A 15,003-nucleotide genomic window follows, 5' to 3' on the forward strand; every position below is an offset into this window, starting at 1 on the left:
AATTTAAAGTTCTAAAAACTTTTTCTGACCACCCTATTTCTATGAAGCAATTTTATTTTGCGAAAATCATTGAAAGCCAATATTTGCCAAACTGCTATTGACTTTTTCCCTAGGCATGCAGCGTTGTACAACTCATTCGATTGTTTTTTTTAATTTTAGAATGTCAACTCGATTTGATATACGAGCATGCCACATACCCATAATTTTTCTAAGTAACCAAGTATGAATAACTAGCGAAATTACCGAAACTGTTGAAGGCAACATGGATTTACCGGCATTACACTTTTAATATCAGTGGCGATTGATCGCTATGTAATCGCTTGGACGATCGGCAATAGGGGTGAACGCGAGATTGCAGCAGCCGAAAGAGGTGCAAAAAACGCAGCAAAATGCATGCAGGAGTGTATAGAAAATATTTGTGTGTGTGTGTATGTCGGCTAAGCACATGCGTGTTTGTTGTTGCAATGCGTACGGCAAATAAACACATAAAAATGAAAAATAAATATTGAAAGAAAAGAGGAAAATAAATTGAAATGTAAAGGTCGCTTTTGATGATAGCAAATGAGTTGAGCAAAGGATGCTGGAAGGTACGACACACATACATATATCCCTACATATATAAATGCATTTTTTCTGCATTCTTTCCTATGCCATTTGCAACAATAACAATGACTGCTTGTTTGCATACAATTTAATTAAAATGAAAAGAATTGTGGAACTGCTAACAGCTAATTGCACTGATAATATCTAAGCGATTGCGCAGTACTTGGTGGCTGCTGTGTAGATTTGATATGAGAATAAAAAAATGTACAAAAAAAAATATAAAAAATTATGCGAAACAAAAAAAAATAATGCAAAAATAAAAAAAAAATACTTCTGATGCTTTTATAGTGTTCATATTAAAAATATATGCAAATCATTTTTTGGCTTGTGTAAACAATTTATATATTTATGTAACATCTGGCTTTTCCGATTTTTTTTTCGTGCAACATTCCTTGCTGGCATTGTTTATTTCCTGCTTGCGGCTTGTAGTTTTTTACTGTTATTGTTGTTATATTATTTGGCCACACTTCTATTTGCATTTTGCGAAAATTTGCACATTTAATTGCAATTTATATGCAACAACAACAACAAGCGTATATATTACAAGCACCCATATTTACCATATACAAACATATATACACACACATACCTTTATACTCTTGCACATATAAATGTCAGTGTCTGCCTTTTGCGCACCAGTAATTAAAATTTGCATATTTAATTTTTATATGCATGTTTTGCATATTTTCGGGCGTTTCAAGTGGCATGCGAAAATTGTTATCCTGCGCAGTGGTAGGGGGGTGAGAAGCAAAGGCCAAATGTGCGCTAGTATCAACAGTGTATTCTTTTGCAAAAATCAAATGTGTGTATTTGTGTGTGTGTTGGGTATGCTAATGCATATGCAAAGGCTATTAGCAGACGCCAAGCTGCGCTTGTTTGACAAACGTGCTTAATAACAATTTTGCACGACGCTTTGAACTGCTCACGCGCTTGCAATGCACGCTTAATATCGGCACACACACACATACAGATATGAATCCATGCGTATGCAAATGGTAATTCAATCAAAACATTTTGCGGCTTTTTGAAGTATTTTTGCATAAATTATTACGAATCTATAAGAAATTTACTCAAGAAAAACAAAAAAATTATAATAAATTTAAAGAAATAAAAAAAATGTGAAAACAGAAATAGCGAAAAAAAATTAATTTTCAAAAAAAAATTTATAAATAATATATATAAATAATATAATAAAATATAAATATTTTTAAATAAAAAAAGCAAAAATTTCTTTTAAAGGAAAAATTTAATTAAATATAATAATATCTTAAAAAAATTTAGAGAAGTTTGATCTGAAAACTATTCAGAAACAAAAAACACTTTTATAATATATAAAACAACAACAAAAACAAAAATTATTTTAAAGAAAACTCGTGAAACAATATTTTACATAATTTAAAAAACAACAACAAAACTAATAACTTATTTCCAAGAAAACTCGAAAAACAACCAAAATTTCTTTTGAAGAGAATTCGAAAAAATAATATATAAAAAACAACAAAAGGAAAAATTTATTTTAATATCAAAACAAATTTTGAAAAATGTAAAAACAACAATAAAAAGAAAAGCTTCCTTTATACTTACATCAATTTATAGAAAAAATAATAAAAAAAAGTTTTGAAGAAAATTCGCAAAAATGAAAACTATCGAAAAATATATAAAAACAACAAAAAACCGTATTCTAATAAAATTAAAAAAAAAAAAAATTACAGAAAACAATTAATTAAAAACCAACGCAAATAGATAAGGTTTTGAAAAAAATTAAACAAAACCAAATGTGTTTATTATTGACGAATATTCAAAAAAACTTTCATTTTAAAACAACAGAAAAATTGTATTTTGACAACAAATCTAATTATCATATAAAATTAAAAATTCAACAACAAAAACTAAAAATTTATTTTGAAGAAAATAAGAAAAAAAATTTAAAAACAATAATAATAACTCTTTTAAAGGAAAGAAAGAAAGAAAAGATTTAAATTATAGAACAAAAAAATTTTAATTAAAAAAAAAAACATTAACTAAAAAATTTTTAATAATTTTTATTTAAAAAAAAACTCTTCTGAAGAAATTTAAAAAACATTTTATTTGAAGAATATTCAGAAAAAAAAATCAATTAAAATCAACAATGAAAACTAAAAATTTATTTTGAAGAAAGTTTGAAACAAAAATCTCTTTCAAACAGAATAGCAAAAAAAATTTTTCATTAAAAACAACAAAAATAAAATATTAAATTTTTATTTCAATACATACAAAATTTTCTTCATGTGCCGCTTCCGCGCCACCAGTGTATAGGACTCCTTCTGCAGATTATTAATGTACTTCATCCTCTTAGCGATTATATGTTTCAATCGGACAATTTTGTATGTTTGTATTTATTTGTTTTTCTCACAAAGGAAAATTATTAAAAACCAACAAAGCAGGTAACAAATATTATTTGTGTTTCGTTGGCGTTTTTCCGCTTCGAAAAGTATACTAAGAATTAACTTTTTTCTAATAGAAAAGTAGAAAAAGAAAATCAGGTACACAATTTTCAATATTCGTTTGATTTACAGAAGATGTTATGCACATATATGTGTGCGTTTGTGTCGACGGAGGTCAAGTGTGTTTATGTTTGACTTTCCTTTATGGTTTTCATAATGTTTTCGAATTTCGAAGATATTACAATGTACTAAGAGGTTAGCTCTAGCAGGTAGGAATTTAGCTGTGCACTTATATTTTTTGGATCACTGATTGATTGAAAGTAAAGCAGTGATTTTCGGATGAAATTTTTATTTGTATATATTTGGTACAAAAACTGGTTTAGTAGTTATACAACAGCAACAATTTCAAAATATTTTGATATAAAAAACTTATTTGTTTCTTAAATGCTATAAGCAAACAGAATAAAATTGAATAAAAATGTTTTTCGTCACTTTTCATTTATTCTATAATATACTGCATATTATAAATATTGATTTGTATTTATTATTGCACTTTTCATTGTATTTATGTAATTATTCACTCGTTTGCTTCACGTCTCGTAAATACTTCTGTGAATGTTTTTGCATAAGTATAGCGGAAGTCACGTACAAAACGCAAAAAATTCTTTACGCATGCGCTAACGACACCACACAATTCGAAATCTACTTTACTACTGAAAGTAAATTTATTTAGCCGTTCTGTTTGCATCCCCTATGCGCATTGCTGGAAGCGAGGCATTGAACACCGTTTTCGTACGCGTAGTGACTTGTGCGCATGCGCAAGTCGCTTGAGTGCGTACTTCGTGCTACACAAGCGTTTACTAGCCTATTTCGCTTGAGTGTAAACAAGTTTGAAAGCAACAACGAACATGTTTGATGACGTTTAATATTAAACGAAGTTGTTCGAGGAGGTCTTTCTGGGTTGAATATTTTTATAAATCACGGTAACCGTAAATATTAGGTAAAGTAAAAAGTTCGTTCGGTTTTTTATTGATTTTTCAAAAGATGATGACTTTGTGTGCATTTGTCCGATTTAAGTCAAATGTGTGCCGTTTTATTCATAAACTTGTTGCGAACGAGATGCCAACTTCATTATACCCCTCTCGTAGAAGGCTGCGTCCCTATTGGCAAAAAACTCGGAGAGCCAATTTTCACAGGCCTCTCTTGAGGCTAACTTCTCACCGTTAAGCGCATTCGCCATGGACAGGAAAAGATGGTAATCACTTGGTGCCAGGTCCGGACTATAAGGTGGGTTGATTAGGACCTCCCATCCGAGCTCCCGGAACTTCTGGCGCGTCACCAAAGACGTGTGTGACCTGGCGTTGTCCTGATGGAACACAATTCGGCCTCTGTTGATCAAAGCTGGCCTCTTCTGGATGTGTGCTGCCTTCAAGCGGTCCATTTGTTGGCAGTAGAGGGCCGAATTGAGCGTTTAGCCATAGGGGAGCAGCTCGTAGTAGATGATTCCTTGCCAATCCCACCAAACACACAGCAAAACCTTCCTGGCCGTCAATCCGGTCTTGGCCACCGTCTGGGCCGCTTCCCCGAGTTTTGACCACGACCGTTTGCGCTCGATGTTGTCATAAGTGACCCAATTTTCATCGCCAGTCACAATTCGCTTCAGAAACGGGTCGATTTTGTTGCGATTCAGCTGCGATTCGCATATGGAAATTCGGTCCATCATGTTTTTTGCGTTAGATCGTGTGGCACCCAAACATCGAGCTTCTTTTTGAATCCAAGGTTATGCAAATGGTTCTAAACGGTTTTCTGGCTTATCTTTATTTCCTCATCAATTAAATAAGTGCTCACGTGACGGTCTGTTTCCACTATTTCCATGATTTTATCGCAATTTTCGACGACAGGCCTCCCGACGCGTGGTGCATCATTGACATCGAAATTACCGGAACGGAACTTAGCAAATCACTTTTGTGCTACACGTTCGTTTACAGTATCGGGCCCATAAACTAAATTAATTTTTTTCAGCCGCTTTGGCTGCTTTTTCGCCTTGATCGAAGAAAAATTGTAAAATATAGCGAATTTTCTCTTTGTTGGTGTCCATGTTTGACGAGCGCTCACAACGTACTGAGTCAATCAATCGAAAAACTGTCGAAGACAAACTTTTAGCGCCGTATAGTATGACATGATGCGACACGTAACACTAATACTATGGACAATAACGCCATCTCTTAGATAAAAACCGAACGAACTTTTTACTTTACCTAATATAAATGGGAATTTAGCTTACTAATAAGTGGTATTGAGTGACTCACAGGAAAAAGGCTTTTGAAAAGCAAATATATATATAAATGTGGATTCATGTTCACCCTCCACCATAGATTACCTGAATTGAAAGCGTATTGAAGTACAGACACAGCACAGCACACAGCATTAGATCACAAGATTCACAAATAACTCACATTTTATATAATTTCGATAGATATGGATATAACTACATAAACGGTTTGATAAAAATTGAATGAAGTACTACTTTGTGATATATCTGAACTATACAGATCTGAAAGATATGGGATATTATTGTTATAGATCTTTGGCTTAAGGGGTTAGGACTAATCAGAATTTAAAAAAAGATTGATTTTATTTACAAAATTAAAAAAAAAAACAACAAAAACTAAAAACTTATTTCGAACAAAATTCAAAAAAAAATTTTAAAAAAACAAAAAAAACTTCTTATGAAGAGAAATAAAAAAAACACGTGTGGCACTCGGGGATTGCCGCGGTAAAGTTATTGCATAAAATTAATAATGAGATATGTACTTGTATATGTATATGTATGTAGGTATGAGGTTAGTGTATCTTTAATTACTTACTAGCCACTAAGCTTCTGTTGTGTAATAAAGGTAGTATGCCAACATTCATCACAAGAAACCGACAAGAAGTACTAGATATCGTACTTGTGTCGCAAGAACAGGGTAAGCCAATAGAGAGTTCTCGAAGAACACTCCTTTTCGGATCACCGATATATTAAATGTATTATTGAGGAAAGGGCAGATAGAGCCAATAGCTTCAGGAACTATAGAAAACGAGCTGGAAAAACGTATTCCTATGATTCCGGTGTTTAAGCCCAAAAGCACATCCTCGTTAAACGATTCACGGAATCTTGCCGGCAAGCATTAGAGATGGCTTTTCCAATAACACGAAGTAGGGGTAGAATTGGTGGTGTCCCGAACTTAAAAAAATTACAGAAAGACTATAGAAAGCAGCTGGGCAGGGTATATTAACTTTGTTAAGGTATCTTCACGAAATTTGGCAAAAAAAAATCTACAAGACATCGCTACAATCTTCAAACATATTGCTCACAGCGAAACCCTAGATTCTCTGCTGCACCAACAGAGAATCAATTTAATATGAATCTGGAACACAACAAGCCAGCTGTATACCATATATCTAGAAATGTGCAAAACTTTAGCAACTTGCATACTATGTGGCAACTACTTTGCATAAAAAACTTGGAAGTTACTCGAAAGAAAAAATAATTCATAAAAAAAAATATGTTTTCTTTGGCCTCAAATCTTCCTTCCCCTGAAGTTGGCTACCACGCTACTTTGTCAATCAACTTTTCTACTTTTTCCAAAAAAAAAAAAACTTTCTACAAACTTCCATTGCAAGTGTCTTCAGGTACACTTTACAGCTGCCGCTACTACTCCACTGATATACTTCTACGCTAAAGCACTTCTAGTATTTATCGCTTTTTTTCCACACATTCAGCTTTCTTGCGGCATGCACTTGAATGCTTCGTTGATTTGCGAGCATTGTTCAGCTGTTAATTTGCGGTTGTTTATACATTTCTATCACCTCTTTAGCGGATCGTCGTCGCGCTTGTTTCTTTGCAGCAACAGCTTCTTGGCTTCGGCTTAACCTTTGTTAATTGTTTTCTTCTTATTTTCGCTTTGTTTGCCTACTCAACGTCAACGACTTGCTCGCCTTCTTCATAATATGCAAATTTATTTATTTATAACATAACTGTTTACCGCTTTTGCAGCGGTGTTTTTTTTTCTAGTTTACGCTGTTTACCGTTTGATTTGCGACCTTAACGTTACCCCTCCGCTGAGAAGGTCAGAGAGCGCAGTGAGATATTACAAGATACAACTCGTGTGAGGAAATCAATGAATGAATAGAGTAAAAAAAGTAATCGAGAATAATGATGTGGTTCTGCGGCTCATCCAAAAGTAGCATCAGAATAATGTCTGTGTGTGCGACTATTTCTTTGGTTATTTTTTTACGGCATTTAAATTTGTTACCGTTTCATAATTTTTTTCGTAACACCTTCTCCACTTCAACCACCACTCGTCGGTAAAACTAGAAACATTTTTTTTAATTTTTCAAAATTTTTTCTGGCTGCACTTTTGTTGCACGCTGTGATGTGTTGACTGTTGCACACGTGCTGCCGATTTGAAACCAGCAGCCATAGTTATGCGCCATTAGGGGTGCTATTGACCCAGGTAAGTTAGCACCCTTAGCTACTCTGCACCCAGATATTGCACCCGACAGCAGTTGGTTGTCTTTTTTCGGCTGAGTCCGCGCTCATTCCGCAATTGTCTACCGCCTTTCTAAGTTCTTCGGAAATGTCGTTGTTACAAATGCATAACTAATTTTTGTCTACACAAACAAATTTCGTATGCATTCGTTTTTGAATGGTTTTGCCTGAAATTTCTGTTTTGATTTCAATTAAAGTTTTTATTTCTTTGAAACGGCATCCAATTATTTTATTATGTTGTTACTTTATTTACTTTCCGCACAGTCGCCTGTGTGTCTGTCTACTGAATTGCCTTCGCTTTGCATTCACTCGCGCATTCACACAACTTTACTCCTTTACATGAATATATACTCCACCATTGAGGCAGCTGTAAGTGCATTAACCTTCTATGCGCCGCACACCCACTCTATACTCTTTGCAGGCGGCAAAAGAGGGCGTGGTGGCAGCGGCATTTCCCCAACTTGTCACTTCTTATTTAACACAAGCAATCTGTTATATCGTGTACAAACCGACACTGTCAGTCGATGTCACGGTGAATATATATATACTCGATACTCATACACTTGAATGTTTCACTAGTGGTAGTAAGTACATCTTTGAATAGGCCTTTGCGCCAGAAAAGAAGCCTCACAGTGTTCCGAATTCAAGCAGAGGCTGTTAAACTTCAAATAATAATCAGTTTTGCTTGGCTCTTTGTAAATAAATTAAGAAGACGAGTTGTGAAACCATATCAGTCTAATTAGAAATGCTGAGAAATAAATCTTATTTCATCACATGTAACCTCACAATCTGGTTAAAAGACTATACCTAGTATGTGTTGAAAGAAGAAATAATTTGTGAGGTTATGTTAATAAATATATGGTATGGTGGAAGAGAGTAGATCTAAGAAATAACATATTAATTTTTAAGTAATTAAATATATTCATATTGGTACAGATTTTTTAAATCAGTGTCGAGATAAAAGCTTATTTTATAAAAAAAATTTCGGATTTAGAGTAGGGCTCACCACTCTACAAACAAGAGACAAATGAACAATCGAAACAGTAGACTGAAATAGAAATTTTAATCGAATGAGGAGATTAAGTGTATCATTTAAAACGAAACTGTGTTGAGAAGAGAAATAAATTGCTATATTTTCATTTTCGGTTTTCGTTTGTGGATTAAGTTGTGAGTGAGTTGTGGAACTTATCGGAACGTCTAGTATTATAGTGCTTTGATTTTGAGGAGCGCTCAGATTGTTTCTTTGTTTGGACCAAAAAATATCGAGTGTTCGAAAAACAAGTAGCAGCATAATAAAAATATGAACAAAGAGTCGTTTTTGGGTATGTCTTGGGTTATCCTCATATACACCTCTGTATTGTGCACTTATCAAATAACTGCACTGTAGATGTTGTTTATAAAGAGTTACTAAGGTAGTCTGACTTCCTATAATTGTAAAATAAATAAATAATTAAATAATAAATAAAATATAAGTTATTTTTTCAAACTTATTTTTTGCCTCGCACACAATAGGGGAAATATAGGGGAATATGAAAACCAGACAAAATTTCTCAAAGGTGATATATCTCGTTTTCTCATCATCTATAACTCTTAACTCTCTTTTATCACAACAAGATAAATATTAATTGGGATAAGGACTAGATATTAATAGCATCATTTTCGGACTTATTTTTTACTTTAAATACAATAGAGGTGTACTAAGTAATATTCCGATATTTGCGGTGTCACAACCAAACAAAAACCCTCAGAAAAAGTATATATTTCGTTTTCTCATCATATATATCGTTCATAACATCAATATAACTATTAGTTAGGATAAAGACTAGACTTCAAGAATTAGCTCGATTCCTATTCGAGGAATAAGGTCCGTCGTCCGAGGAAAAAGTTTATAGCAAACATTAGAGGAGATCTTAGAAAAATTCAATATCAAATTATTTTCCTATTTTCTTATATTTTCTTTAGAAACCTGTCACTGTTACTCCGCACCAGAGAAACACGCAGCATTGTAGACGTACGACTCCATTGCCAGCTGCACCATTTGTAGGCATATTAGCACATAAAAGTTTTTTCACACACACACACCTCGAGCCACCGAAAAAAAGTAATATATTTTTATTTTACGGCATTTCCGCTTTATATTCATTTTCCAGTTGGCATTCATTGCAGCAATTTACCAGAACTCCGTCGGCTGGTTGCTTGCTCCACCGGCGTCTGGCAAAAAGGTTCAACAACAGCAACTGTAGCAGCAACATGTCCGAGGCAACACGGAACCGACAAGCCCGACATGCCCGACAAGGCTGCTCGACTCATAACCGTTGCGGGTACTTGTGCCGAGTATTTATGCTTGCAACATACACAAGCACAGACAGTTACATATGTATGCAAGCAATTACGACACAACACCTACTGCTACACCCTTGCACCCGGTGTAAGCGCCTAAAATGTGACGACAACAACAACAACAACTAGCGCTGACGTAAGGCCTTATCCTTGCTTTCCTTTTAGGAGCACTTGAACGTAGGTGAAACAGGGAGAGTGAAACACATAATTAACGAATTGCACTTGCTCGGCGGTGGCAGGCAACCAACAGTTGGCCGAGAAGAATTACAGCGCCAAGTTGTGCGGCTGTGTAACTGAAAAGCGGCACTTAAGATATATTTTATGTACATAATTTTCTTCTTTTTTTGTAATGAAATCCTGAAAATCTGCGCTTCGCTTTAAATTGCTGTAGCTACCGTTAGGCGCGTAGCTTTTAAATATTTCATAATTCTCGCTCAACCTGCAGTTCTAACTTTCGCAGCAACACTTACTCACACTTTCTAGCAGTCGAGTGCTGACTCCCAATCCTCCCGTGATACTCGGCATTTACACTCTCTCTCTGTTCCCTGTAAGGCCCAAAACCTTTATTGTTATTATTTTCTCATCTGCTTTTTTGTAGCTATTGTGTGCTTTTCGACTCCGTTTTACTGGAAAATTGTTGGCACACCATTTTAGAGTATTCATTATTATACACTTCACTTTTTCAAGGGAACGCCACCACGCTACACGCCTGAAAGTATGCATTATATTCATATTACCCACACACACGAAAGTAAACCTCCCGACATTGTTGCTCGAGGCACTTTGTAGTAGGCAAGTGTTGCCCGTATATATGCGCGCAATCGTGCCACATCCGATGGCATTGTCCTTTTTCGTAAAATTCATGCCACAAGGCTGTTGTCAGACCGACGACGTAAGAACTCCGAGAGACAATTTCGTTGCTGCCATGCCGTCGCCTTCCAGCACAAGTCAGCCCAATCAGGCCTGCAAGCATTATCCTCGTGTCTGTGGCAGACAGGCGGCGGTGTGAATGGTACAAATTGTTGTTTCCAATATGAATTACTTTAATGGGCATGAAATGCATAGTTTATCTATGTAAATCTGAAGAGCAATAGCTCGCCTTGATTGCATTAAAGGCATTTCGAATATTGAATAGCTTGTATGGTTACTAGAAATAATAAATTCAAGTGCTAAGCAATTAATCAAAAATCATTGTCGGGAGACTCACCACAAACAACAACGTGGCACACAAACAAGGTGCACCTTCATACGCGTGCGGTCCGATAATGCCTTAGTTTCACCGCTCGATAGCGATTTCTACGAAAAGAGAAATTTATTTTCGTACGGGATATGCGCGTAGACGATTAAGGTCAAAATTTCAGGTGAATTGCACTCGACAATATCGGTCAATGATTCGAGTCTTGTTTTTGAAATAAAACTCGCGCAATAAAAACAAAAAACGCATCTCAGTTAACGGTGACTCTCCTCCCTCGATGACAATCGTCAAAAATCAGCTTAACAGCTTTTAACTTGATCGCTCGTTGATTTCCGAAAATATTTCTGCTTCGTATTGAGAACGTCGACGAAACATAGATCCACTGGTGCACACCAGTGTCCAAGTAATATTTTAAATAGTGATACTCTTGGCGAATCTGCTCCGAAGATGGTGAATACAGTCCAATCGGTCGGAATGGCGAAATCCACACTTTTCTGTTATTCCCAAGGTGTGATCTAAATCGGCTACTTAAAAAGGGTCACAGGACTATGCCGAATTATTGGACCGATGCGACACCAAATTACAGAAAAAACGGCCCCATCACGATGACAACCGTTAACGGCTGCATTATTCATGGAATCCTACTGACTTGTCTCCGTACGACTTCTTTTGATTTTCTAGCTTGAAAAAGTCACTTGCGGGGCAGAATTTTTTAACGAATGAGGAGGATTGCAACACTCCGGAAGCCTCCATTGATAATATACAGAAAACGTACTTTTTGGGCGGTATGAAAAGGAAAGTAAAATAATTTTACGTTGAAAAGTAAATCGACATTTTGCAAAATTTTTATTTTTCATTTGTATGTCAAAGAATTATTCGAAGACCCTCGTATATATAGCTTCCTTAAATTAATATATACCATATGCACAAGTGTGTGTGTACTTAAACATTGCATAATTATAAAACACTAGATAAATATACCAACACGCTATCGAGACATCCCTAGACGTAGTACGTAGTATGTCTGCCAGATTTTCCACATTTTATTGTCTTCTACATGAAACCGCTACCCTCAGCTACATACGAGTAGACGAGTAGCTGTCAACGAGCCAGCCGGCATAACCGGTTGCCTAGCAGACTTTCACTGTCTGTTCTGCATATTGAATTTCATCTAGGCGCATTCTTCCTCTATCTGTTCTTCAATTCTCAATGCAGCACGAAAAGCTTGCTAGCCTCACTGACTGTTGCGCCGACGTTCTGTCTAACTGTTTGGGTGTTCCTAGTGGTGGGCTATCATACATCCTTGTCTGTTGGTCTTCTGCTTCTTCTTCACTGTCTATCCGGATGTGCCGGTGCATGTATGTATGTATATTCATCTGCACTTCTATCTAACTATACTTATGGCCTTTCTATCCATCACTGTGATTGCTGTGACTCTTTTGTACGCACGCACACTCTTCGCGCCCCGCATGTAGCCCGACACGAATGATTCTGACTCACACGTCGGTGTGTGTTGCCGCAATGAATGTGTCAATATGCAAATTGCCTACTCGTCATTCTTTTCCCTTTCCGTTTGGCAATTTTGTGCTTCAGAAATTTTCAAACACTTACTTATAAATGCACATAGTATATTTTCATCTGTATTACATATGCAGAAGGAATGAATATATGCGATTATTTGACACTGTAAAGACTTTCAAATATGAATTTAATGCATGCTTCAATCAAATACATTTTCTAGAAATATCAGAGAAAAGAGTTTGAAATATTTGTTCTTTGCGTTTTAACCTGCAAATATCTAATTTTGACCACAATCATCTTTGAATACTTTGATTTGAAAATTAGTAAAGATTACTAAATCACCCTTTGATAAAAAATATTGATTTAAAATAAATGTAATAAGGAGATCCGACCTATTTATAGAGATATTTTATTTAAAGGCCATCAGAGAGTCAGAGTTCTCTATACATGACATATAGGAAAACTCCGAATTTAGCTTCATTTGAACCTACACATATGATACCCTCAATTGAATTGGGAAATTTTAAAATCCAGTATGAAAAAAAAAAATTTAACAGGAAAAAAAATAAATTTGCTTGACAAAGTAGCTGAGGGCCCTGCATTTATCAAACACGTGGACTCATGAATATGACGTCGAAGATGTCCAACAATCTTTCGAATAGCGCTTCAAAAATGAGCCGAAACGGAAAAAACCATAATTCGCTGAAGGCACTGAAGACCATCCCAGCCGAGGCTTATAACAAGTGTATGAAACATTTTGTTAAGCTTTGGCATCGTTGTATAGGATAAGGAGTCTATTTTATAAAATATAAAAAGTATACAAGTTTTATTAAGCCATATTTCCGAGCCATATTTTATCAGAAGGTATTACACATCTCTTTTGAAAAAATTTAGTAAATGAAAGCTATGGGCATATTAGGTGTCGCGAAAGTTCATTTTCGACCAAAAAGAACAACAAATAGAAGTTTATGTGTAGGGTTTCGGGTTGTTAGACCGTTTCATCGTTGCACTCCGTAATCCAACATTCAACCATTCGATTGGGCTGCAATAAAGCGTGAAAAGACGCATATAATATTACAAGTATTGTTAAAGGGAATATATATTATCGGCTTCGAGGAGAAGCCGCCCAATTTGAAGACGATTGTTACACATCAATGAAAACGATAAATCTAAAACTTGCATTGGCTTCAAATTGCTTCTGTATCCGCCGTGTTTTCCAGATCTGGACACAAGCGATCTTACACAGTCGGGCAGTTTGACACCACTATCTAAGTGGAATTCCTGAAAAAATCAAACATTTTCTTGGATCTTTAAAAAAACATACAAATCCATCAGCCAATCGCTTTATGTGACAAAGTCATATATACCTAGACATACTCTGATATATAGCACACTGAGTCACATTGAAATGTTTAACGATATTTTCTCTATACACATATAAGTACATATACATATTTATTTTCAAACCCGATTTGTATTTGTTTCTGTACTAACCTTTATTCGACTTTCAATCAACAGAAATTTTAAAATCACAGACTTTGAGCAGCTAAGCACGAATCGAATTTGCGTACCGAAAAAACCCAATTCGCTTGAATTTGACAATTTCAATTCGCAAAACTCCAACCTTCACCTGAGTTTGACATTTGGCCGCAATTCAATGTCGGTTCGATCAAAATTAATTACAATCTAAATATATACATACATATATACATATATGTATGAGCATAAGTACGTATGCATGAACAGACCTGGGTATGAACATCCAAATTTTACGAGAAATTCTGCCAAATTTTCAAAAATTATTTGCAGAGTTCAATTAAACTGCAAATGAACAGGCCGATAGCCACACAAAACTACTTCGCCCGTTAGATACGAAAGCAATAACAACAAGTTGAAACGACATTGTCGCTGTCATGTTGACAGATGAGCAAAATAACGGAAAAAAGTGGCGGCTGCTGCTGGCAATTTAATAAAACAATCAAATTGCTGTCAGCAAAAAGTGTTGTTCGCAAGCTCTTCAACGGTCCCATTAAACGGCCGGCAATAAATAAATAAAGAAATAAACCAATTTGAAGCTCAATCATTTAACGCATGTTTTTTCCCCTGACAAGTCTGGTTTTTACGACTTATGTATGTTTGTAGGAATGTAAGCATGTCTACATGTGTTTCCAGATGACAAATGTGAAATCAATTTGAGTTCGTCCGCAAAATAATTTGTGGGCGTATGGTCAGTTGACCAAAATCAACGCATTGCGAAGCTCCAGATGTACACATGGTATATTGAGTCAATGTAATTATAGGCAGGAACTTACATACAAATTAAAAGTATACGAGCATATATATACATATATCCTTTTAGGTTCTGTTGGTGTGAACTAACTCACTCT

The 15,003-nt window shown here is 35.3% G+C and overlaps 1 protein-coding gene across 6 annotated transcripts in view; it reads right to left on the bottom strand.

Annotated features, from left to right (window-relative positions):
* RapGAP1 (Rap GTPase activating protein 1) overlaps positions 1-15,003 on the bottom strand; it is a 214,200-nt gene that overhangs the window by 127,676 nt on the left and 71,521 nt on the right. The window contains exon 1 of one of the 6 annotated variants that reach the window (XM_036366751.2): positions 2,857-3,410. The exons of the other annotated variants lie outside the window; for them this stretch is intronic. Within the exon in view, the coding sequence (XP_036222644.2) occupies positions 2,857-2,930 (74 nt within the window). The 5' untranslated portion in view covers positions 2,931-3,410. Of the gene's footprint in view, positions 1-2,856; positions 3,411-15,003 lie in introns of those variants that run through there. 6 annotated transcript variants of the gene reach the window in all.

Source organism: Bactrocera oleae, chromosome 3 (assembly GCF_042242935.1).
Source record: "Bactrocera oleae isolate idBacOlea1 chromosome 3, idBacOlea1, whole genome shotgun sequence".
Taxonomy (NCBI): domain Eukaryota; kingdom Metazoa; phylum Arthropoda; class Insecta; order Diptera; family Tephritidae; genus Bactrocera; species Bactrocera oleae.